General features: G+C 48.4%; 1 protein-coding gene across 13 annotated transcripts in view; it reads left to right on the forward strand.

The window, feature by feature from the left end:
- Window positions 1-27,162, forward strand: part of LOC135513243 (disks large homolog 1-like) — a 324,054-nt gene that overhangs the window by 219,549 nt on the left and 77,343 nt on the right. For all 13 annotated transcript variants that reach the window (XM_064936075.1, XM_064936074.1, XM_064936071.1 and 10 more), the window contains 3 exons: window positions 4,170-4,296; window positions 20,758-20,914; window positions 21,122-21,224. In XM_064936075.1, the coding sequence (XP_064792147.1) occupies window positions 4,170-4,296; window positions 20,758-20,914; window positions 21,122-21,224 (387 nt within the window). The remainder of the gene's footprint in view (window positions 1-4,169; window positions 4,297-20,757; window positions 20,915-21,121; window positions 21,225-27,162) is intronic.

Consider the following 27,162-nt stretch of genomic DNA (forward strand, 5'->3'; position numbering starts at 1 on the left):
TGTCTGTCCCCCTGACTGTAGCTGAATATACCGTGGGTGATCCACTGTCTGTCCCCCTGACTAGCTGAGTATACCGTGGGTGACCCACTGTCTGTCCCCCTGACTAGCTGAGTATACCGTGGGTGACCCACTGTCTGTCCCCCTGACTAGCTGAGTATACCGTGGGTGACCCACTGTCTGTCCCCCTGACTAGCTGAGTATACCGTGGGTGACCCACTGTCTGTCCCCCTGACTAGCTGAGTATACCGTGGGTGATCCACTGTCTGTCCCCCTGACTAGCTGAGTATACCGTGGGTGACCCACTGTCTGTCCCCCTGACTAGCTGAGTATACCGTGGGTGACCCACTGTCTCCCCCTGACTAGCTGAGTATACCGTGGGTGACCCACTGTCTGTCCCCCTGACTATGTTACTGAATATACCGTGGGTGACCCACTGTCTGTCCCCCTGACTAGCTGAGTATACCGTGGGTGACCCACTGTCTGTCCCCCTGACTAGCTGAGTATACCGTGGGTGACCCACTGTCTGTCCCCCTGACTAGCTGAGTATACCGTGGGTGGCCCACTGTCTGTCCCCCTGACTAGCTGAATATACCGTGGGTGACCCACTGTCTGTCCCCCTGACTAGCTGAGTATACCGTGGGTGACCCACTGTCTGTCCAACCTGACTAGCTGAGTATACCGTGGGTGACCCACTGTCTGTCCCCCTGACTAGCTGAGTATACCGTGGGTGACGCACTGTCTGTCCCCCTGACTCTGTTACTGAATATACCGTGGGTGACCCACTGTCTGTCCCCCTGACTCTGTTACTGAATATACCGTGGGTGACCCACTGTCTGTCCCCCTGACTAGCTGAGTATACCGTGGGTGACCCACTGTCTGTCCCCCTGACTAGCTGAATATACCGTGGGTGACACACTGTCTGCCCCCCTGACTAGCTGAGTATACCGTGGGTGGCCCACTGTCTGTCCCCCTGACTAGCTGAGTATACCGTGGGTGACCCACTGTCTGTCCCCCTGACTAGCTGAGTATACCGTGGGTGACCCACTGTCTGTCCAACCTGACTAGCTGAGTATACCGTGGGTGACGCACTGTCTGTCCCCCTGACTAGCTGAGTATACCGTGGGTGACCCACTGTCTGTCCCCTGACTAGCTGAGTATACCGTGGGTGACCCACTGTCTGTCCCCCTGACTAGCTGAGTATACCGTGGGTGACCCACTGTCTGTCCAACCTGACTAGCTGAGTATACCGTGGGTGACCCACTGTCTGTCCCCTGACTAGCTGAGTATACCGTGGGTGACCCACTGTCTGTCCCCCTGACTAGCTGAGTATACCGTGGGTGACGCACTGTCTGTCCAACCTGACTAGCTGAATATACCGTGGGTGACCCACTGTCTGTCCAACCTGACTAGCTGAGTATACCGTGGGTGACCCACTGTCTGTCCCCCTGACTAGCTGAGTATACCGTGGGTGACCCACTGTCTGTCCCCCTGACTGTAGCTGAGTATACCGTGGGTGACCCACACTCTGTCCCCCTGACTAGCTGAGTATACCGTGGGTGACCCACTGTCTGTCCCCCTGACTAGCTGAGTATACCGTGGGTGACCCACTGTCTGTCCCCCTGACTAGCTGAGTATACCGTGGGTGACCCACTGTCTGTAGCTGAGTATACCGTGGGTGACCCACTGTCTGTCCCCCTGACTAGCTGAGTATACCGTGGGTGACCCACTGTCTGTCCCCCTGACTAGCTGGGTATACCGTGGGTGACCCACTGTCTGTCCCCCTGACTGTAGCTGAGTATACCGTGGGTGACCCACTGTCTGTCCCCCTGACTAGCTGAGTATACCGTGGGTGACCAACTGTCTGTCCAACCTGACTAGCTGAGTATACCGTGGGTGACCCACTGTCTGTCCCCCTGACTCTGTTACTGAATATACCGTGGGTGACCCACTGTCTGTCCCCCTGACTAGCTGAGTATACCGTGGGTGACCCACTGTCTGTCCCCCTGACTAAGCTGAGTATACCGTGGGTGACGCACTGTCTGTCCAACCTGACTAGCTGAGTATACCGCGGGTGACCCACTGTCTGTCCCCCTGACTAGCTGAGTATACCGTGGGTGACCCACTGTCTGTCCCCCTGACTAGCTGGGTATACCGTGGGTGACCCACTGTCTGTCCCCCTGACTGTAGCTGAGTATACCGTGGGTGACCCACTGTCTGTCCCCCTGACTAGCTGAGTATACCGTGGGTGACCAACTGTCTGTCCAACCTGACTAGCTGAGTATACCGTGGGTGACCCACTGTCTGTCCCCCTGACTCTGTTACTGAATATACCGTGGGTGACCCACTGTCTGTCCCCCTGACTGTAGCTGAATATACCGTGGGTGACCCACTGTCTGTCCCCCTGACTAGCTGAGTATACCGTGGGTGACCATCTGTCTGTCCCCCTGACTCTGTTACTGAATATACCGTGGGTGACCCACTGTCTGTCCCCCTGACTAGCTGAGTATACCGTGGGTGACCCACTGTCTGTCCCCCTGACTAGCTGGGTATACCGCGGGTGACCCACTGTCTGTCCCCCTGACTAGCTGAGTATACCGCGGGTGACCCACTGTCTGTCCCCCTGACTAGCTGAGTATACCGCGGGTGACCCACTGTCTGTCCCCCTGACTAGCTGAGTATACCGTGGGTAACCCACTGTCTGTCCCCCTGACTAGCTGAGTATACCGTGGGTGACCCACTGTCTGTCCCCCTGACTGTAGCTGAGTATACCGTGGGTGACCCACTGTCTGTCCCCCTGACTGTAGCTGAGTATACCGTGGGTAACCCACTGTCTGTCCCCCTGACTAGCTGAGTATACCGTGGGTGACCCACTGTCTGTCCCCCTGACTAGCTGAGTATACCGTGGGTGTCCCCATGTCTCTCTGCAGACTGAGGAAATGTGACATTGATGGAAAACATTTGTTGTAATCACTGTTCATGCCATGTTTATGTTTCAGGACATGTATATTGGTCTCGTTTATTACTTCAATAAACTAAAAGCATTGCTTTAATATGCCTATGAAATCATATTTTATGTTATTATAAAATATTAACCCTTATTTCTTAATAGTTCACTTTAGTCTTGCTTTGTTGCCTATGGCGCCAGCCCTGTCCAGTACCAGGCAGAACGTTCCGTGTTGCCTATGGCGCCAGCCCTGTCCAGTACCAGGCAGAACGTTCCGTGTTGCCTATGGGGCCAGCCCTGTCCAGTACCAGGCAGAACGTTCCGTGTTTCCTATGGGGCCAGCCCTGTACAGTACCAGGCAGAACGTTCCGTGTTGCCTATGGGGCCAGCCCTGTCCAGTACCAGGCAGAACGTTCCGTGTTGCCTATGGGGCCAGCCCTGTCCAGTACCAGGCAGAACGTTCCGTGTTGCCTATGGGGCCAGCCCTGTCCAGTACCAGGCAGAATGTTCCGTGTTGCCTATGGGGCCAGCCCTGTCCAGTACCAGGCAGAACGTTCCGTGTTGCCTATGGGGCCAGCCCTGTCCAGTACCAGGCAGAACGTTCCGTGTTGCCTATGGCGCCAGCCCTGTCCAGTACCAGGCAGAACGTTCCATGTTGCCTATGGGGCCAGCCCTGTCCAGTACCAGGCAGAACGTTCCGTGTTGCCTATGGCGCCAGCCCTGTCCAGTACCAGGCAGAACGTTCCGTGTTGCCTATGGGGCCAGCCCTGTCCAGTACCAGGCAGAACGTTCCGTGTTGCCTATGGGGCCAGCCCTGTCCAGTACCAGGCAGAACGTTCCGTGTTGCCTATGGGGCCAACCCTGTCCAGTACCAGGCAGAACGTTCCGGTATTTCATCTGGACAATGTTATTGATTGTTCTGTTGTGGTGCTTGTGCCATTGCTGAAGGTGGTCTTCATTTAAGGAGAGAACATCCCCCTGTCAGAGGAGCCATAAAGCATGTGTTTTATAGTATCCTGCTCTGCCTCTGTCTGTACCAGAGTCTGCTCAAGGTGACGTTAGCTATTAGCCTAGCGCCTCCCTCACTAAGCAGCATTTTATCATTTTTTTCTTAGCATTAGCCGCTAATGTTAACTCACTATCTATCTACACACTGAGGCGGAGACCCATTATATTGATACAGGTTGTGTGTGTGTGTGTGTGTGTGTGTGTGTTATTTCTCTAGCGTATTCCCCTCACATGGACAACCATATCAGCCCTTCCAACTACCTGAGCCGGCCCCATACCCCCGCCACGCCTGGACGCTACTCCCCCGTCCCCAAGAGCATGCTGGGAGACGACGAGGTGACCAGGTAAACTGGGTGATGACAAACACACCACATTTCATCCCTTTTCTTTTACAAGGCGTTAGATGTTCATACGTTTTGTTAATGTTTGTTGGTTTATGAGTGTCCTGGACAGGGGGAGTGTGTTGCCATTATTAGTTGCTGCTGCTGAGATTCATCAGGTGAATGGGTCACTTTCCTTCTCTTGACTCTCAGTGGCTCTCAGTTATGGTGCTGTATCTCCTCCCCTTAATCTGAGTTATGGTGCTGTATCTCCTCCCCTTAATCTGAGTTATGGTGCTGTATCAACTCCCCTTAATCTGCATTATGGTGCTGTATCTCCTCCCCTTAATCTGAGTTATGGTGCTGTATCTCCTCCCCTTAATCTGAGTTATGGTGCTGTATCTCCTCCCCTTAATCTGAGTTATGGTGCTGTATCTCCTCCCCTTAATCTGCATTATGGTGCTGTATCTCCTCCCCTTAATCTGAGTTATGGTGCTCTATCTCCTCACCGTAATCTGCATTATGGTGCTGTATCTCCTCCCCTTAATCTGCATTATGGTGCTGTATCTCCTCCCCTTAATCTGCATTATGGTGCTGTATCTCCCCCCCTTAATCTGAGTTATGGTGCTGTATCTCCTCCCCTTAATCTGCATTATGGTGCTGTATCTCCCCCCCTTAATCTGAGTTATGGTGCTGTATCAACTCCCCTTAATCTGCATTATGGTGCTGTATCTCCTCCCCTTAATCTGCATTATGGTGCTGTATCTCCTCCCCTTAATCTGCATTATGGTGCTGTATCTCCTCCCCTTAATCTGAGTTATGGTGCTGTATCTCCTCCCCTTAATCTGCATTATGGTGCTGTATCTCCTCCCCTTAATCTGCATTATGGTGCTGTATCTCCTCCCCTTAATCTGAGTTATGGTGCTGTATCTCCTCCCCTTAATCTGCATTATGGTGCTGTATCTCCTCCCCTTAATCTGCATTATGGTGCTGTATCTCCTCCCCTTAATCTGAGTTATGGTACTGTATCTCCCTCCTCCTCTTCTTCCTTTATCATCTTCCTCCTCTATCTGCCTCCTTTATCTTCCCTCCTCTTCCTCATCCATTTTATCTTTTTCCTCATCCTCCTCCTCATCTTCCTCCTCATCCACCATCCCTCTCGCTGTAGGTCTTCAGCTATCCACCCCCTTCTTTCTTTTTTCTCCCACTCATGTTCTCTCCCTGCCCTCTTTCCTCTCTCTCTCTCTGCCTTCTCACTCTTTCTGTCCTCTCTTTCCTCTCTCTCTCTCTCTCTGCCTTCTCACTCTTTCTGTCCTCTCTTTCCTCTCTCGCTCTCTGCCTTCTCACTCTTTCTTTCCTCTCTCTCTCGCTCTCTGCTTTCTCACTCTTTCTATCCTCTCTTTCCTCTCTCTCTCTGCCTTCTCACTCTTTCTGTCCTCTCTTTCCTCTCTCTCTCTCTCTCTGCCTTCTCACTCTTTCTGCCCTCTCTTTCCTCTCTCTCTCTGCCTTCTCACTCTTTCTGTCCTCTCTTTCCTCTCTCGCTCTCTGCCTTCTCACTCTTTCTATCCTCTCTTTCCTCTCTCTCTCTGCCTTCTCACTCTTTCTGTCCTCTCTTTCCTCTCTCTCTCTCTCTCTGCCTTCTCACTCTTTCTGCCCTCTTTCCTCTCTCTCTGCCTTCTCACTCTTTCTGTCCTCTCTTTCCTCTCTCTCTCTCTGCCTTCTCACTCTTTCTGCCCTCTTTCCTCTCTCTCTGCCTTCTCACTCTTTCTGTCCTCTCTTTCCTCTCTCGCTCTCTGCCTTCTCACTCTTTCTTTCCTCTCTCTCTCGCTCTCTGCCTTCTCACTCTTTCTATCCTCTCTTTCCTCTCTCTCTCTGCCTTCTCACTCTTTCTGTCCTCTCTTTCCTCTCTCTCTCTCTCTGCCTTCTCACTCTTTCTGTCCTCTCTTTCCTCTCTCGCTCTCTGCCTTCTCACTCTTTCTTTCCTCTCTCTCTCGCTCTCTGCCTTCTCACTCTTTCTATCCTCTCTTTCCTCTCTCTCTCTGCCTTCTCACTCTTTCTGTCCTCTCTTTCCTCTCTCTCTCTCTCTCTGCCTTCTCACTCTTTCTGCCCTCTCTTTCCTCTCTCTCTCTGCCTTCTCACTCTTTCTGTCCTCTCTTTCCTCTCTCGCTCTCTGCCTTCTCACTCTTTCTTTCCTCTCTCTCTCGCTCTCTGCCTTCTCACTCTTTCTATCCTCTCTTTCCTCTCTCTCTCTGCCTTCTCACTCTTTCTGTCCTCTCTTTCCTCTCTCGCTCTCTGCCTTCTCACTCTTTCTATCCTCTCTTTCCTCTCTCTCTCTGCCTTCTCACTCTTTCTGTCCTCTCTTTCCTCTCTCTCTCTCTCTCTGCCTTCTCACTCTTTCTGCCCTCTTTCCTCTCTCTCTCTGCCTTCTCACTCTTTCTGTCCTCTCTTTCCTCTCTCTCTCTCTGCCTTCTCACTCTTTCTGCCCTCTTTCCTCTCTCTCTGCCTTCTCACTCTTTCTGTCCTCTCTTTCCTCTCTCGCTCTCTGCCTTCTCACTCTTTCTTTCCTCTCTCTCTCGCTCTCTGCCTTCTCACTCTTTCTATCCTCTCTTTCCTCTCTCTCTCTGCCTTCTCACTCTTTCTGTCCTCTCTTTCCTCTCTCTCTCTCTCTCTGCCTTCTCACTCTTTCTGTCCTCTCTTTCCTCTCTCGCTCTCTGCCTTCTCACTCTTTCTTTCCTCTCTCTCTCGCTCTCTGCCTTCTCACTCTTTCCATCCTCTCTTTCCTCTCTCTCTCTGCCTTCTCACTCTTTCTGTCCTCTCTTTCCTCTCTCTCTCTCTCTCTGCCTTCTCACTCTTTCTGCCCTCTCTTTCCTCTCTCTCTCTGCCTTCTCACTCTTTCTGTCCTCTCTTTCCTCTCTCGCTCTCTGCCTTCTCACTCTTCCTCTCTCTCTCGCTCTCTGCCTTCTCACTCTTTCTATCCTCTCTTTCCTCTCTCTCTCTGCCTTCTCACTCTTTCTGTCCTCTCTTTCCTCTCTCTCTCTCTCTCTGCCTTCTCACTCTTTCTGTCCTCTCTTTCCTCTCTCGCTCTCTGCCTTCTCACTCTTTCTTTCCTCTCTCTCTCGCTCTCTGCCTTCTCACTCTTTCTATCCTCTCTTTCCTCTCTCTCTCTGCCTTCTCACTCTTTCTGTCCTCTCTTTCCTCTCTCTCTCTCTCTGCCTTCTCACTCTTTCTGCCCTCTCTTTCCTCTCTCTCTCTCTGCCTTCTCACTCGTTCTGCCCTCTCTCTGTTGATGGAGCTGGCAGATGAAGTTATGGACAATGAATGGTTTTGAAGCTAATGAGAGGCCAGCTGTGTAACCTGGGGAGATATGTCTGGGAGGTGAGACTGATGAAGAGAGGGAGAAAGACGGGGGGGGAGAGAGAGAGGGAGAAAGACGGGGGGAGGGAGAGAGGGAGAAAGAAGGGGGAGAGAGAGAGGGAGAAAGACGGGGGGAGAGAGAGGGAGAAAGACGGGGGTGAGAGAGAGAGGGAGAAAGACGGGGGGAGAGAGAGAGGGAGAAAGACGGGGGGAGAGAGAGAGGGAGAAAGACGGGGGGAGGGAGACAGGGAGAAAGACGGGGGGGAGGGAGACAGGGAGAAAGACGGGTGGAGAGAGAGAGGGAGAAAGACGGGGGGAGAGAGAGAGGGAGAAAGACGGGGGAGAGAGAGAGGGAGAAAGACGGGGGAGAGAGAGGGGAGAAAGACGGGGGGGAGGGAGACAGGGAGAAAGACGGGGGAGGGAGACAGGGAGAAAGACGGGTGGAGAGAGAGAGGGAGAAAGACGGGGGGAGAGAGAGGGAGAAAGACGGGGGGAGAGAGAGAGGGAGAAAGACGGGGGGAGAGAGAGAGGGAGAAAGACGGGGGGAGAGAGAGAGGGAGAAAGACTGGGGGAGAGAGAGAGGGAGAAAGACGGGGGAGGGAGACAGGGAGAAAGACGGGGGAGAGAGAGAGGGAGAAAGACGGGGGGAGAGAGAGAGGGAGAAAGACGGGGAGAGAGAGAGGGAGAAAGACTGGGGGAGAGAGAGAGGGAGAAAGACGGGGGAGAGAGAGAGGGAGAAAGACGGGGGAGAGAGAGAGGGAGAAAGACGGGGGAGAGAGAGAGGGAGAAAGACGGGGGGAGAGAGAGAGGGAGAAAGACGGGGGGAGGGAGACAGGGAGAAAGACGGGGGGAGGGAGACAGGGAGAAAGACGGGGGAGAGAGAGAGGGAGAAAGACGGGGGAGAGAGAGAGGGAGAAAGACGGGGGAGAGAGAGAGGGAGAAAGACGGGGGGGAGGGAGACAGGGAGAAAGATGGGGAGAGAGAGAGAGGGAGAAAGACGGGGGGAGAGAGAGAGGGAGAAAGACGGGGGAGAGAGAGAGGGAGAAAGACTGGGGGAGAGAGAGAGGGAGAAAGACTGGGGGAGAGAGAGAGGGAGAAAGACGGGGGAGAGAGAGAGGGAGAAAGACGGGGGAGAGAGAGAGGAGAGAAAGACGGGGGAGAGAGAGAGGGAGAAAGACTGGGGGAGAGAGAGAGGGAGAAAGACGGGGGGAGGGAGACAGGGAGAAAGACGGGGGGGAGGGAGACAGGGAGAAAGACGGGGGAGAGAGAGAGGGAGAAAGACTGGGGGAGAGAGAGAGGGAGAAAGACGGGGGGGAGGGAGACAGGGAGAAAGACGGGGGGAGGGAGACAGGGAGAAAGACGGGTGGAGAGAGAGAGGGAGAAAGACGGGGGAGAGAGAGAGGGAGAAAGACGGGGGAGAGAGAGAGGGAGAAAGACGGGGGAGAGAGAGAGGGAGAAAGACGGGGGGAGAGAGAGAGGGAGAAAGACGGGGGGAGAGGGACACAGGGAGAAAGACAGGGGGAGAGGGAGACAGGGAGAAAGACGGGGGGAGAGGGAGACAGGGAGAAAGATGGGGGGAGAGAGAGAGGGAGAGAGACGGGGGGAGAGGGAGACAGGGAGAAAGATGGGGGGAGAGAGAGAGGGAGAAAGACGGGGGGAGAGGGAGACAGGGAGAAAGACGGGGGGAGAGAGAGAGGGAGAAAGACGGGAAGAGAGAGAGAGAGAGAGAGATGGAAAGTGAAAAAGATGCCGAGACAGATTGAGAGCATGGCTTTCTAAGCTCTGGTCACCTTGGGCAGCTCAGTCCTGCCACAGCCAGAGATATACAGTGCTGCCATCAGTGGGAACAGACTGCCTGAACACAGCAGGGACCACAACACCTCTGTCTCTCAGCCTTCAACCAACACATCCATTGGGCCTTACAGACAGAGGCAGACACTAAATGGGATTAATAGATCCTTTTTTTTTTGTTCTACACACACACACACACACACACACACTGAGGCGCGTTGCCAAATGTCTTGTCACTCTGCTTGGCTCCCTCTCCACGCTTTCTGTTGCTGTGAGCCATGAAATGAGAAGGAAAGAGGAGACGGAAAGAGGCAGCAGGATTGTTCTTAGTTGACATTCAGACAGGCTGTATGAAAGAGGGACAGAGGGAGATGGATAGCTAGGGACAGAGGGAGATGGATAGCTAGGGACAGAGGGAGATGGATAGCTAGGGACAGAGGGAGATGGATAGCTAGGGACAGAGGGAGATGGATAGCTAGGGACAGAGGGAGATGGATAGCTGGGGACAGAGGGAGATGGATAGCTAGGGACAGAGGGAGATGGATAGCTGGGGACAGAGGGAGATGGATAGCTGGGGACAGAGGGAGATGGATAGCTAGGGACAGAGGGAGATGGATAGCTGGGGACAGAGGGAGATGGATAGCTGGGGACAGAGGGAGATGGATAGCTAGGGACAGAGGGAGATGGATAGCTGGGGACAGAGGGAGATGGATAGCGAGGGACAGAGGGAGATGGATAGCGAGGGACAGAGGGAGATGGATAGCTGGGGACAGAGGGAGATGGATAGCTAGGGACAGAGGGAGATGGATAGCTGGGGACAGAGGGAGATGGATAGCTGGGGACAGAGAGAGGGACAGAGGGAGATGGATAGCTAGGGACAGAGGGAGATGGATAGCGAGGGACAGAGGGAGATGGATAGCGAGGGACAGAGGGAGATGGATAGCTGGGGACAGAGGGAGATGGATAGCTAGGGACAGAGGGAGATGGATAGCTAGGGACAGAGGGAGATGGATAGCGAGGGACAGAGGGAGATGGATAGCTGGGGACAGAGGGAGATGGATAGCGAGGGACAGAGGGAGATGGATAGCGAGGGACAGAGGGAGATGGATAGCGAGGGACAGAGGGAGATGGATAGCTAGGGACAGAGGGAGATGGATAGCTAGGGACAGAGGGAGATGGATAGCTAGGGACAGAGGGAGGGACAGAGGGAGATGGATAGCTGGGGACAGAGGGAGATGGATAGCGAGGGACAGAGGGAGATGGATAGCTGGGGACAGAGGGAGATGGATAGCGAGGGACAGAGGGAGATGGATAGCGAGGGACAGAGGGAGATGGATAGCTAGGGACAGAGGGAGATGGATAGCTAGGGACAGAGGGAGATGGATAGCTAGCGACAGAGGGAGATGGATAGCTAGGGACAGAGGGAGATGGATAGCTAGGGACAGAGGGAGATGGATAGCTAGGGACAGAGGGAGATGGATAGCTAGGGACAGAGGGAAATGGATAGCTAGGGACAGAGGGAGATGGATAGCTAGGGACAGAGGGAGGGACAGAGGGAGATGGATAGCTAGGGACAGAGAGAGATGGATAGCTAGGGACAGAGAGAGATGGATAGCTAGGGACAGAGGGAGATGGATAGCTAGGGACAGAGGAAGATGGATAGCTAGGGACAGAGGGAGATGGATAGCTAGGGACAGAGGGAGATGGATAGCTAGCGACAGAGGGAGATGGATAGCTAGCAACAGAGGGAGATGGATAGCTAGGGACAGAGGGAGATGGATAGCTAGGGACAGAGGGAGATGGATAGCTAGGGACAGAGGGAGATGTATAGCTAGGGACAGAGGGAGATGGATAGCTAGGGACAGAGGGAGATGGATAGCTAGGGACAGAGGGAGATGGATAGCTAGGGACAGAGGGAGATGGATAGCTGGGGACAGAGGGAGATGGATAGCTGGGGACAGAGAGAGATGGATAGCTGGGGACAGAGGGAGATGGATAGCTAGGGACAGAGGGAGATGGATAGCTGGGGACAGAGGGAGATGGATAGCTAGGGACAGAGGGAGATGGATAGCTGGGGACAGAGGGAGATGGATAGCTAGGGACAGAGGGAGATGGATAGCTAGGGACAGAGGGAGATGGATAGCTAGGGACAGAGGGAGATGGATAGCTAGGGACAGAGGGAGATGGATAGCTAGGGACAGAGGGAGATGGATAGCTAGGGACAGAGAGATGGATAGCTAGGGACAGAGAGATGGATAGCTGGGGACAGAGGGAGATGGATAGCTGGGGACAGAGGGAGTTGGAAAGCTGGGGACAGAGGGAGATGGATAGCTAGGGACAGAGGGAGATGGATAGCTAGGGTCAGAGGGAGATGGATAGCTAGGGACAGAGAGATGGATAGCTGGGGACAGAGCGAGGGACAGAGGGAGATGCAGAGCGAGGGACAGAGGGAGATGGATAGCTAGGGACAGAGGGAGATGGATAGCTAGGGACAGAGGGAGATGGATAGCTGGGGACAGAGGGAGATGGATAGCTGGGGACAGAGAGAGATGGATAGCTAGGGACAGAGGGAGATGGATAGCTAGGGACAGAGGGAGATGGATAGCTAGGGACAGAGAGATGGATAGCTGGGGACAGAGCGAGGGACAGAGGGAGATGCAGAGCGAGGGACAGAGGGAGATGGATAGCTAGGGACAGAGGGAGATGGATAGCTAGGGACAGAGGGAGATGGATAGCTAGGGACAGAGGGAGATGGATAGCTAGGGACAGAGAGATGGATAGCTGGGGACAGAGCGAGGGACAGAGGGAGATGTACTCCAGGCAGCAGTGTAAATGGAGGTCTTGGAGGTCTCCTCTCTCAGCTAAATGTATAAACTGGTGACAGTTACTAACTTCTGTCTGGGGTACTTCTGTTACCTATGGCGTTCACACAAGCTCTGTCTCTTGTTGGCGCACGTTTTGGCTTTTGTGTGTGTGTGTGTGTGTGTGTGTGTGTGTGTGTGGGGGGGGGGGGGGGGTATTTCCACGGTAACAGAATGACACTGATCCTCAGTTATTTTACTTTAAAATGTATGTCAAACAAAAACCAACGATTGCAAAGTTAAACAAACCACACACCACTATGAACAAGGACAACTTGTAACAATTTACACTGAACATTTTTACAAAAACACCAGAAGACCAGTGCAGATTCAAAGTATGGAAACGGAAGGACTGTTTGTGAACTGTTTGTGTCGTCTTTCTGCTGCCAAACTTTCTGCACTGTCCCATGTTTTCCATCAGCTTCACTTCATGAATGAACTAGGCGTCTTTTCATTTCAAACGTTTTGATTCGCTAGTCAGAAAAGTCTGTACAGCCTTCTCCCGCTCGAACAAACGACACGACTCTTCCAGAGATCTATTGATGGGACAGGCGCCTGTCAGTCACAAAGCCAGTGACGTGAAACACTGCTGGTTTGTCAGTCTGCTGTCGGTCCCGCCTACCTGTGTTATTTTTGTGAACTGTGGTTGGCTGCTGCCAAATGTACTTTCACAGAGGGAGAGCTTGGTGTTTATTCATCCTCTCATCTCCCAGGTAATGTAAGAGGTTAACAAATGACTTGAAATCCACTTAAATATTGTTTTGTGGCACATTCATCTATTTTTATTGTGTGTTTTCATAGCCCAAGAGCCACGAAGTCGGGGTGCACAGGCTATCTAATGTTCTTTGATTGATGACCAAGCAGCTCGTGTTGACTAGTTTATAAAAGGTGCCCAGCTGACTGGATAAAGTACATCTCCCTTTGCCATTCAGAAATAATACAATGGAGTTACAGTTGAAGTCGGAGGTTTACATACACCTTAGCCAAATACATTTACATTTAAACTCAGTTTTTCCACAAGTCCTGATATTTAATCCTAGTAAAAATCCCCTGTCTAAGGTCAGTTAGGATCATCACTTTATTTTAAGAATGTGAAATGACAGAATGATAGTGGAGAGAGTGATTTATTTCAGCTTTTATTTCTTTCATCACATTCCCAGTGGGTCAGAAGTTTACATACACTCAATTAGTATTTGGTAGCATTGCCTTTAAAGTGTTTAACTTGGGTCAAACGTTTTGGGTAGCCTTCCACAAGCTTCCCACAATGAGTTGGGTGAATTTTGGTCCATCCCTCCTGACAGAGCTGGGGTAACTGAGTCGGGTTTGTAGGCCTCCTTGCTCGCACACGCTTTTTCAGTTCTGGCCACTCCAAAAACTTGACTTTGTTGTCCTTAAGCCATTTGTCCACAACTTTGGAAGTATGCTTGGTGTCATTGTCAATTGAAGATGCACTGAGTTTGAAGGTAGGCCTTGAAATACATCCACAGGTACACCTCCAATTGACTCAAAGCTTCTAAAGACATGACATCATTTTCTGGAATTTTCCAAGCTGTTTAAAGGCACAGTCAACTTAGTGTATGTAAACTTCTGACCCAATGGAATTGTGATACAGTGAATTATAAGTGAAATAATCTGTCTGTAAACAATTGTTGGAAAAATGACTTGTGTCATGGACAAAGTAGATGTCGTAACCGACTTGCCGAAACTATAGTTGGTTAACAAGACATTTGTGGACTGGTTGAAAAACAAGTTTTAATGACTCCAACCTAAGTGTATGTAAACTTCCCACTTCAACTGTAGATGACCATGGTATCTCATAGTACAAAGATCTTCTTTGTATTTTCCTGGGATTCGAAGCCGCGACTTGCTAGTGATCATTACAGAGACTCTTCAGTGTAGCCTAGTGATCATTAAAGAGACTCTTCAGTGTAGCCTAGTGATCATTACAGAGACTCTTCAGTGTAGCCTAGTGATCATTAAAGAGACTCTGCAGTGTAGCCTAGTGATCATTACAGCGACTCTTCAGTGTGGCCTAGTGATCATTACAGCGACTCTTCAGTGTGGCCTAGTGATCATTAAAGAGACTCTTCAGTGTAGCCTAGTGATCATTACAGCGACTCTTCAGTGTAGCCTAGTGATCATTACAGCGACTCTTCAGTGTAGCCTAGTGATCATTACAGCGACTCTTCAGTGTAGCCTAGTGATCATTACAGCGACTCTTCAGTGTAGCCTAGTGATCATTACAGCGACTCTTCAGTGTAGCCTAGTGATCATTACAGCGACTCTTCAGTGTAGCCTAGTGATCATTACAGCGACTCTTCAGTGTAGCCTAGTGATCATTACAGAGACTCTTCAGTGTAGCCTAGTGATCATTACAGAGACTCTTCAGTGTAGCCTAGTGATCATTAAAGAGACTCTTCAGTGTAGCCTAGTGATCATTACAGAGACTCTTCAGTGTAGCCTAGTGGTGTGATGTGTTTGCAAACGAACGGCTCTTTTTTGAATGGATCTTTTAGGTGAATTGCATCAGTGAAAGAGACATTCATTTTGCTCCCTAATTTCCCTACTGTTAGAATACTACTGCCTTTTGGTTATTCAACCTTCATTTAACTAGGCAAGTCAATTTAAGAACAAATTCTTATTTACAATGACGGCCTACACCGGCCAAACCCGGACGTCGCTGGACCAATTGTGCACCGCCTTATCAACTGACAACGCACTGAATTCATTCATTGTCAGTAGTCTTTCTACTCAATACTACCACTTTGCCAATCTGGGAGGTTAAGTATTTCCATTTAGTTTGACAATGCTTTTTTGAAAGCTTTTAAATTATCACCATTTCATCCGTTTATCTTTTCCACTGATGAAGATGTTTCATGGTAGGGTGGGGGTACGCAGAATATGTTGCCTTTGAGCACCTTTACCTCCTGAATGTTTTGGCACCCAGGTCCCAAATGTCACTTTCTGAACCCTTCTACAAATATGTATGGAAGGTTTTGTTCAAATCAAAAGGGGTGCTGTCAAAAAGGGATTGAATTCAAGTGAATTTAACCTCGAGGCATTAGAGGCCACCAAAATAGAGCTTGTTCTGCAATGTTTCTACCCCGGGGGGCCAGATCTCCATGGCTGGCTGCTTGTTCTGTTTGGCTGGCTACTTGTTCTGTTTGGCTGGCTGCTTGTTCTGTTTGGCTGGCTGCTTGTTCTGTTTGGCTGGCTACTTGTTCTGTTTGGCTGGCTACTTGTTCTGTTTGGCTGGCTACTTGTTCTGTTTGGCTGGCTACTTGTTCTGATTGGCTGGCTGCTTGTTCTGATTGGCTGGCTGCTTGTTCTGATTGGCTGGCTACTTGTTCTGTTTGGCTGGCTACTTGTTCTGTTTGGCTGGCTGCTTGTTCTGTTTGGCTGGCTGCTTGTTCTGTTTGGCTGGCTACTTGTTCTGTTTGGCTGGCTACTTGTTCTGTTTGGCTGGCTACTTGTTCTGTTTGGCTGGCTACTTGTTCTGATTGGCTGGCTGCTTGTTCTGATTGGCTGGCTACTTGTTCTGTTTGGCTGGCTTCTTGTTCTGTTTGGCTGGCTACTTGTTCTGTTTGGCTGTTTACTTGTTCTGTTTGGCTGGCTGCTTGTTCTGTTTGGCTGGCTGCTTGTTCTGTTTGGCTGGCTACTTGTTCTGTTTGGCTGGCTACTTGTTCTGATTGGCAGGCTGCTTGTTCTGATTGGCTGGCTACTTGTTCTGTTTGGCTGGCTGCTTGTTCTGTTTGGCTGGCTGCTTGTTCTGATTGGCTGGCTTCTTGTTCTGTTTGGCTGGCTGCTTGTTCTGATTGGCTGGCTACTTGTTCTGTTTGGCTGCCTACTCCATGTACTTATGGAAACCACTTGCACTGTTCTTCAAGTTTAAAAAAATATATATATTTAGTAAAATTTTTAGGTGGAATATTTAAAAAGTAATCCTTGTACATTGATTTGTATGGTTTGTTTAACTCAACATTCCTTGGTGTGTGTTAGTGTGACTGTGTGTGTGTGTGTGGTGGCATTAAGAGACAGCGAGTGACTCGGGCAGCGGGCAGTGCCACGACGGAGTGATAGAGTTGTACGGTTACACAGAGATGTAGCCTCAGGCCTCAATTCTACCATATTTTAATCCACTTTATTGGAGGGATTTAAGGCCGGGACTCAGCGGAACTGCATCACCCAACAGACGTCACGGCGGTTAGCAAAACCAGCGTCACACCGCCATCCGCACCCTGCGTGTACACCAGGACTGGACCAATAGCTGAATTTCATTTTGAATAAATCTGATAAGCTTTCAGATCCTTCCCTCACACCATCCAGTCTAATGCTCATGTTCATTCTCCCATTGTGTAGAGAGGGGCTACATCTTGCAGGGAAGCTGGCATGCCGTTCTCCCCGGGATTATGTTGTCCCTGTGTTATATAATCTTATTGATATTGAATACCATCTATCTAATGATAATATCAGAGTTTAAATGATATTGTAGTGGTGAGATGTCAGTGTCGTAATATAGAGGAAAGTGGACTGGGGTAGTGGAAGGAAAGGTGCTGAACATAACGACTGTGTGGCAGTGCCCTCTGCTGGCCGCTCCATGCCAATGCTGCCTTTCTGAACAAATAGACCAAACAGAAATGTGTAATGTCCATGATCACCACTAGAGAGAAAGCTACTTCCAGTGATAGGACTGAAGGAACTAAACTTCACCTTTTTGGTTCTGTGTGTGTTTCAGGAAGCCTTCGGCTCACTGTGTTTGAGTGTGTACTGTGTGTGTGTGTGTGTGTGTGTGTGTGTGTGTGTGTGTGTGTGTGTGTGTGTGTGTGTGTGTGTGTGTGTGTGTGTGTGTGTGTGTGTGTGTGTGTATACATATATGTGTGTGTATACATATATGTGTGTGTATATACATATATATGTGTGTGTGTGTATATATATATATATATATATATATATATATATATATATATATATATATATATATATATATATATACTGCTCAAAAAATAAAGGGAAGACTAAAATAACACATCCTAGATCTGAATGAATGAAATATTCTTATTAAATACTTTTTTCTTTACATAGTTGAATGTGCTGACAACAAAATCACACAAAAATTATCAATGGAAATCAAATTTATCAACCCATGGAGGTCTGGATTTGGAGTCACACTCAAAATTAAAGTGGAAAACCACACTACAGGCTGATCCAACTTTGATGTAATGTCCTTAAAACAAGTCAAAATGAGGTTCAGTAGTGTGTGTGGCCTACACGTGCCTGTATGACCTCCCTACAACGCCTGGGCATGCTCCTGATGAGGTGGCGGATGGTCTCCTGAGGGATTTCCTCCCAGACCTGGACTAAAGCATCCGCCAACTCCTGGACAGTCTGTGGTGCAACGTGGCGTTGGTGGATGGAGCGAGACATGATGTCCCAGATGTGCTCAATTGGATTCAGGTCTGGGGAACGGGCTGGCCCGTCCATAGCATCAATGCTATGCAGGAACTGCTGACACACTCCAGCCACATGAGGTCTAGCTTTGTTTTGCATTAGGAGGAACCCAGGGCCAACCGCACCAGCATATGGTCTCACAAGGGGTCTGAGAATCTCATCTCAGTACCTAATGGCAGTCAGGCTACCTCTGGCGAGCACATGGAGGGCTGTGCGGCCCCCCAAAGAAATGCCACCCCACACCATGACTGACCCACCGCCAAACCGGTCATGCTGGAGGATGTTGCAGGCAGCAGAACATTCTCCACGGCGTCTCCAGACTCTGTCACGTCTGTCACGTGCTCAGTGTGAACCTGCTTTCATCTGTGAAGAGCACAGGGCGCCAGTGGCGAATTTGCCAATCTTGGTGTTCTCTGGCAAATGCCAAACGCCCCGCACGGTGTTGGGCTGTAAGCACAACCCCCACCTGTGGACGTCGGGCCCTCATACCACACTCATGGAGTCTGTTTCTGACCGTTTGAGCAGACACATGCCCATTTGTGGCCTGCTGGAGGTCATTTTGCAGGGCTCTGGCAGTGCTCCTCCTGCTCCTCCTTGCACAAAGGCGGAGGTAGCGGTCTGGTGGGTTGTTGGCCTCCTCCACGTCTCCTGATGTACTGGCCTGTCTCCTGGTAGCGCCTCCATGCTCTGGACACTACGCTGACAGACACAGCAAACCTTCTTGCCACAGCTCGCATTGATGTGCCATCCTGGATGAGCTGCACTAGCTGAGCCACTTGTGTGGGTTGTAAGACTCCGTCTTATGCTACCACTAGAGTGAAAGCACCGCCAGCATTCAAAAGTGACCAAAACACCAGCCAGGAAGCATAGGAACTGAGAAGTGGTCTGTGGTCACCACCTGCAGAACCACTCCTTTATTGGGGGTGTCTTGCTAATTGCCTATAATTTCCACCTGTTGTCTATTCCATTTGCACAACAACATGTGACATTTATTGTCAATCAGTTTTGCTTCCCAAGTGGACAGTTTGATTTCACAGAAGTGTGATTGACTTGGAGTTACAATGTGTTGTTTAAGTGTTCCCTTTATTTTTTTGAGCAGTGTATATATGTGTGTGTGTGTGTGTGTGTGTGTGTATATGTGTGTATAATAGTGTGTGATAGTGTATATATGTGTGTATAATAGTGTGTGTGTGATAGTGTGTGTGTGTGTGTGTGATAGTGTGTGATAGTGTATATATGTGTGTATAATAGTGTGTGTGTGTGTGTGATAGTGTGTGTGTGATAGTGTGTATATGTGTGTGTGATAGTGTGTGTGTGTGTGATAGTGTGTGTGTGTATATAGTAGTGTGTATACATAATGTGTGTATAATAGTGTATATATAATGTGTGTGTGTGTATAATAGTGTATATAGATTGTGTGTGTATGTGTATAATAGTGTGTACATAACGTGTGTGTGTGTATAATGGTGTATATAGAGTGTGTGTGTATAATAGTGTATATAGATTGTGTATGTATGTGTATAATAGTGTGTACATAACGTGTGTGTATATAATAGTGTATATAGAGTGTGTGTGTGTATAATAGTGTGTACATAACGTGTGTGTGTGTGTATATAATAGTGTATATAGAGTGTGTGTGTGTATAATAGTGTGTACATAACGTGTGTGTGTGTATAATAGTGTATATAGATTGTGTGTGTATGTGTATAATAGTCTGTACATAACGTGTGTGTATATAATAGTGTATATAGATTGTGTGTGTATGTGTATTATAGTGTGTACATAACGTGTGTGTGTATATAATAGTGTATATAGATTGTGTGTGTATGTGTATAATAGTGTGTACATAACGTGTGTGTGTTAAATGGTGTATATAGATTGTGTGTGTATGTGTATAATAGTGTGTACATAACGTGTGTGTGTATAATAGTGTATATAGATTGTGTGTGTATGTGTATAATAGTGTGTACATAACGTGTGTGTGTGTGTATATAATAGTGTATATAGATTATGTGTGTATGTGTATAATAGTGTGTACATAACGTGTGTGTGTGTGTGTGTATTATAGTGTGTACATAACGTGTGTGTGTATATAATAGTGTATATAGATTGTGTGTGTATGTGTATAATAGTGTACATAACGTGTGTGTGTATATAATAGTGTATATAGATTGTGTGTGTATGTGTATAATAGTGTGTACATAACGTGTGTGTGTTAAATGGTGTATATAGATTGTGTGTGTATGTGTATAATAGTGTGTACATAACGTGTGTGTGTGTGTATAATGGTGTATACAGAGTGTATGTGTATAATAGTGTGTACATAACGTGTGTGTGTGTATATAATAGTGTATATAGAGTGTGTGTGTGTATTATAGTGTGTACATAACGTGTGTGTGTATATAATAGTGTATATAGATTGTGTGTGTATGTGTATAATAGTGTACATAACGTGTGTGTGTATAATAGTGTATATAGATTATGTGTGTGTGTGTATAATAGTGTGTACATAACGTGTGTGTGTGTATATAATAGTGTATATAGATTGTGTGTATGTGTTTAATAGTGTGTACATAACGTGTGTGTGTGTGTATAATGGTGTATATAGTGTGTGTGTATATAATAGTGTGTACATAACGTGTGTGTGTATATAATAGTGTATATAGATTGTGTGTGTATGTGTATAATAGTGTGTACATAACGTGTGTGTGTATAATAGTGTATATAGATTGTGTGTGTATGTGTATAATAGTGTGTACATAACGTGTGTGTGTGTGTGTGTATAATGGTGTATACAGAGTGTATGTGTATAATAGTGTGTACATAACGTGTGTGTGTGTATATAATAGTGTATATAGATTGTGTGTGTATGTGTATAATAGTGTACATAACGTGTGTGTGTATATAATAGTGTATATAGATTATGTGTGTATGTGTATAATAGTGTGTACATAACGTGTGTGTATATAATAGTGTATATAGATTGTGTGTGTATGTGTATAATAGTGTGTACATAACGTGTGTGTTCCAGGGAGCCCAGGAAGGTGGTGTTGCACCGTGGGTCTACAGGCCTGGGTTTTAACATCGTAGGAGGAGAGGATGGAGAGGGAATCTTTATCTCCTTCATTCTGGCTGGTGGACCTGCTGACCTCTGTGGAGAGCTTCGCAAAGGAGACCGCATCATCTCAGTAAGAACCTGCACACACACACACACACACACACACACACACAGAAACCAGATTAGCCTCTTATTGCTTGTGATTCGTGAGTTAGTTTTATTGACGAGCTTAGATTGATTAGATCTCCGTTGACGTGCCTTGGGTCTCTCTGTTCATTTGCTGATCATGGGTCAAACTCCTGTGTGATTCTGTGTTGACCTTACCGTGTGTGTGCAGGTGAACGGGGTCGACCTGCGCAGTGCAACCCATGAGCAGGCTGCAGCAGCTCTGAAGAATGCTGGACAGACTGTTACCATCACAGGCCAGTACAGGCCAGAGGGTGAGACATGATAACACTATAGAACAGGCCAGAGGGTGAGACATGATAACACTATAGAACAGGCCAGAGGGTGAGACATGATAACACTATAGAACAGGCCAGTACAGGCCAGAGGGTGAGACATGATAACACTATAGAACAGGCCAGTACAGGCCAGAGGGTGAGACATGATAACACTATAGAACAGGCCAGAGGGTGAGACATGATAACACTATAGAACAGGCCAGAGGGTGAGACATGATAACACTATAGAACAGGCCAGTACAGGCCAGAGGGTGAGACATGATAACACTATAGAACAGGCCAGTACAGGCCAGAGGGTGAGACATGATAACACTATAGAACAGGCCAGTACAGGCCAGAGGGTGAGACATGATAACACTATAGAACAGGCCAGAGGGTGAGACATGATAACACTATAGAACAGGCCAGAGGGTGAGACATGATAACACTATAGAACAGGCCAGTACAGGCCAGAGGGTGAGATATGATAACACTATAGAACAGGCCAGTACAGGCCAGAGGGTGAGACATGATAACACTATAGAACAGGCCAGTACAGGCCAGAGGGTGAGACATGATAACACTATAGAACAGGCCAGTACAGGCCAGAGTGTGAGACATGATAACACTATAGAACATGCCAGTACAGGCCAGAGGGTGAGACATGATAACACTATAGAACAGGCCAGTACAGGCCAGAGGGTGAGACATGATAACACTATAGAACAGGCCAGTACAGGCCAGAGGTTTGAGACATGATAACACTATAGAATAGGCCAGAGGGTGAGACATGATAACACTATAGAACAGGCCAGAGGGTGAGACATGATAACACCATAGAACAGGCCAGAGGGTGAGACATGATAACACTATAGAACAGGCCAGTACAGGCCAGAGGGTGAGACATGATAACACTATAGAACAGGCCAGTACAGGCCAGAGTGTGAGACATGATAACACTATAGAACAGGCCAGTACAGGCCAGAGGGTGAGACATGATAACACTATAGAACAGGCCAGTACAGGCCAGAGGGTGAGACATGATAACACTATAGAACAGGCCAGTACAAGCCAGAGGTTTGAGACATGATAACACTATAGAATAGGCCAGAGGGTGAGACATGATAACACTATAGAACAGGCCAGAGGGTGAGACATGATAACACCATAGAACAGGCCAGAGGGTGAGACATGATAACACCATAGAACAGGCCAGAGGGTGAGACATGATAACACTATAGAACAGGCCAGAGGGTGAGACATGATAACACTATAGTAATGTAGATCTGAGAACGGACTCAGATCTGACTGATTGACAGAGATACACATGCATGTTGTTGTCGTGTTGTTCTGACTGCTCCTGCCTTGTATAATAGGCTCTGTGTCTCATGGCTACTGTCCTGGTTGTATACAGGTTTAATCAAAACAAGGACGTAGAGAAAAGCTTGAGAGCCCACTTAATGGAGGCTGATGTGATCTGTGCTGTGTCCTCCTGGTGAGAGGAGGTCACAGCTCTGGTAAACAGGTTACACACACTGCTGGGGTTATCTACTCTGATGTCATGGCAACAGAACCCTCGAACATGGGGTGAAAGAGGTGAGAGTGGGCCTCCCTGGCAGCAGTGAGAAACAGTGCACACAGACAGAGATCTTAATGACATAAGTGAGATGTGTTCCTTTTCAGAAGAACTAAAGGACAGTAGAACTACCTGACAGTAGAGGCTGTCATCTCAGGGGTTATGTGCTTACCTGCCACTGACTGGCTTCTGCCTTCACTTACGGAATGGGTTAGGGTCTCCACACGGCATGCTGATATTCGATTGGTCTATTGTATCTCAGCTCAGGTCAAGTCTCTCACCTGTGTGTGTGTGTGGTCTGTTTGCTCTGCATATCATTACCCTTTCGTGTGTGTGGTCTGTTCACGCTTGTTTCAGTCCTTCAGAGTCAGAGGGCTTTTAGAGGGCTTTTAGAGGGCTTTTAGAGGGCTTTGGTGATTGTCAGTTTTGGCCCTGACCAGAGGTTCAACCTTGACCAGGCCTCATTAAACTACCATTACCCTACTTATTTTCTCTCTGTCTCTCTCTCAATTTCAATTTAAGGGCTCTATTGGCATGGGAAACATATGTTAACATTGCCACGGCAAGTGAAATAAACAATAAAAATGAACAGTTAACGCTCTCTCATCTCGTTTTCTCTCTCCCCATCTCTCTCTCTCTCCCCATCTCTCTCTCTCTCTCTCCCCATCTCTCTCTCTCTCTCTCCCCATCTCTCTCTCTCCCCATCTCTCTCTCTCTCCCCATCTCTCTCTCTCCCCATCTCTCTCTATCTCTCTCCATCTCTCTCTATCTCTCCCCATCTCTCTCTCTCCCCATCTCTCTTTCTCCCCATCTCTCTCTCTCCCCATCTCTCTCTCTCCCCATCTCTCTCTATCTCTCTCCCCATCTCTCTCCCCATCTCTCTCGCTCTCTCTCTCTCCATCTCTCTCTCTCCATTTCTCCCTCTCTCTCTCTCCATATCTCCCCATCTCCTTCACTCTCCCTCTATCTCTCCCATCTCTCTCCATCCCCATCTTGCTCTCTCCCCATATCGATCTCTCCCCTTCTCACCATCTCCCCTTCTCTCTCTCTCTCTCTCTCTCTCCCCATATCGCTCTCTCCCCTTCTCACCATCTCCCCTTCTCTCTCTCTCTCTCTCTCTCTCCCCTTCTCACCATCTCCCCTTCTCTCTCTCTCTCTCTCTCTCTCTGTCTCTCTCTCTCTCCCCTTCTCACCATCTCCCCTTCTCTCTCTCTCTCTCCCCATCTCTCTCTCCCTCTATCTCTCCCATCTCGCTCGCTCTCTGGTGGGTGAATATGGCTGTTATCCTCATCATGCTATCAGGAGGTAATACACTGTGTTGGGGCAGTAGAGTAGTCTGCTGGCTGGCTGTGTGTGTAGTTGATGTCTGTTGCCCCATGCCGTAGGTTAAGTGTGGGTTGCTGAGGCAACAGCTATTCATTCTGGGCTCCACTGTTCTGAGGTGTTTGTGGTTAGTTAGTTATATAAGTAAGTAGATAAGAGGCTTTCCAATAAAAACTTAAACAGCAAAGAGTGGAAGAGTTGTAAAGTACAGAACAGAGCAGGAGGCCAGTGACGTGATCCATGATGAATGGTGGAGGTCGTTTGTTTGATCATGAGGATGGCTGTCGTGGGACAGGTCTCTGTGTGTGTCGTGGGACAGGTCTCTGTGTGTGTCGTGGGACAGGTCTCTGTGTGTGTCGTGGGACAGGTCTCTGTGTGTGTCGTGGAACAGGTCTCTGTGTGTGTCGTGGGACAGGTCTCTCTGTGTGTCGTGGGACAGGTGACTGTGTGTGTCGTGGGTAGGGTTGCACATTTCAGGGTGCTTACCACTCTCTCCCAAAATACATCACCTAGGAGGATCCCCTTGATGGGGCTGTCCATATCGGCAGACTGATATGGCCATTTCTTGGAGAGACTCCTTCCCCTCCAGAAAATTGTTAAACATGATGACAACACCACCCCAACGGGTGTTGCTGGGCAGCTTCAATGTGGTGCTCTTATTCTTCTCACTTTGCTTGGTGAGGTAGATTGCTGCTATAACTTGATGACCCTTCACATACCTAACCATTTCCTTGGCTCTCTTGTAGTCTATCCATTGTTTTCAGTGCCATGATGTCCTTGAGGAGCAGATTCAATGCATGAGCAGCACAGTCAATGGGTGTGATGTGAGGGTAGGACTCCTCCACTTTAGACCAAGCAGCCTTCATGTTCGCAGCCTTGTCACCAATGCAAATACCTTCTGTGGTCCAAGGTCATTGATGACAGCCTTCAGCTCATCTGCAGTGTAGAGACCGGTGTGTCTTTTGTCCCTTGTGTCTGTGCTCTTGTAGAATACTGGTTGAGGGGTGGAGATGTAGTTAATTATTCCTTGCCCACGAACATTAGACCACACCTCAGAGATGATTGCAATACAGTCTGCTTTCTCTGATTTGCTTGACCTTCACTTGAACTCTGTTGAACTCTGCATCCAGCAAATGTGTAGATGAAGCATGTCTGGTTGGAGGGGTGTATGCAGGGCGAAGAACATTCAGAGATCTCTTCCAATACACATTGCCTGTGAGCATCAGAGGTGAACCAGTTGCATTCACGTTCCTCCATTGAGTCAAAACAAACTTCTGATTCCAGGAGGACCATGAGCTGTTGCTGTCGGTAAGGTGTCTGATTCATCATTTTCACCTTGAATAGAAGTAGAGGGACTTTTGTCAGAGGTTGCTTGTTGTAAGCGCTGAGGGAACTTTATGCACTTGGCCAGATGATTCTGCATCTTTGTTGCATTCTTCACATATGATTTGGCACAGTATTTGCAAATGTACACAGCTTTTCCTTCTACATTAGCTGCAGTGAAATGTCTCCACACACCAGATGGCGCCCGCGGTATTTTCCTGTAAAGATTTTTTTTAAATTTTTTATGAGTAAAAAATAAAATTCCATGTACAGATAAATAGTTAAGCAGTTAGATTAAACAACTCCTTTGTAAGATAAATATTTAAAAATGAAACATGTATGGAAACAGGTGAAACACTCCTCAGGTAGCAAGGCTCAAGCAAGCTAAACCCCACATGGTAGCAAAAACTAACGAGCAGAAATTGTTAACAAGTTAGAAATGATTTAAACACACTTTGCTGTAGGTTACTATTTACTAGTTATTAACAAGAAATCATGTCATATAATATATATTCACCCCACCCAGTATTATAATCGGAACTTACCAGAAAGCATGTAGTCCCTGGCTCAGACAGTGTAGTAGTGTGGGCTCAATACCATCTCATTAGTGTGCAAGATCTTGAGAATCAGCTGTACAAGTGATGGAGGAATGCACTGTGCATGCAGAGGGTTGCCATTCTATGGAATTGGGGATAGTTTAACTAAAATATGCCACAAGACATAGAATTTCCTTATGTGTATCCCACAAAAAAAAGTTAACTGTTATAAGCTAACTTTTTTGGGCGAATTTAAGCTAAATTAACTTCCCATGGAAAATTACCGACCCTTTGCAACCCTAGTCGTGGGACAGGACGGCTGTGTGTCGTGGGACAGGACGGCTGTGTGTCGTGGGACAGGACGGCTGTGTGTCGTGGGACAGGACGGCTGTGTGTCGTGACTCCTACCCCTCCCACAGGGTGTCTAGGTGTGACAGGCTAAATCTGTTCCCTTCCCCTGAGTAGCACCTCCTGTCCACTCAGAGATGTGTGTGCGCAACAGCGTGTGTGCTCCATGGTGTCCAGTGTGTGTGTAATTATCGTCCCAGTGAGCTTTTCTCTGCCCCAGTGTGTGTGTGTGTGTGTGTTTGTGTCCTGGTCTCTCAGCATTGTGGCCAGATCACTGATTCTCAGCAGTACTTCCTGAGTCTGGCATTCTCCACTTCCTGCCAACACTATGGGGAGGAACAGACACACACCTCTTTCTAATGCTATTGGCAGGACAGGACATGACAGGAGGAAGAAGAGGTGGAAGAGAGACCAAGAATAAGAGATGAGGGAAAGAGATGGATGGAGGGAAAGAGATGGAGGAGATAAATAGATAGAGGAGGAGGGACATAGATAGATGGAGGAGGAGGGACATAGATAGATGGAGGAGGAGGGACATAGATAGATGGAGGAGGAGGGACATAGATAGATGGAGGAGGAGGGAAATAGATAGATGGAGGAGAGACATAGATAGATGGAGGAGGAGGGACATAGATAGATGGAGGAGGAGAGAGATAGATGGAGGAGGAGGGAAATAGATAGATGGAGGAGGAGGGAAATAGATAGATGGAGGAGGAGGGAAATAGATGGAGGAGGAGGGAAATAGATGGAGGAGATAGATAGGTGGAGGAGGGAAATAGATAGGTGGAGGAGGGAAATAGATAGATGGAGGAGAGACATAGATAGATGG

Source organism: Oncorhynchus masou, chromosome 24 (genome assembly GCF_036934945.1).
Source record: "Oncorhynchus masou masou isolate Uvic2021 chromosome 24, UVic_Omas_1.1, whole genome shotgun sequence".
NCBI lineage: Eukaryota > Metazoa > Chordata > Actinopteri > Salmoniformes > Salmonidae > Oncorhynchus > Oncorhynchus masou.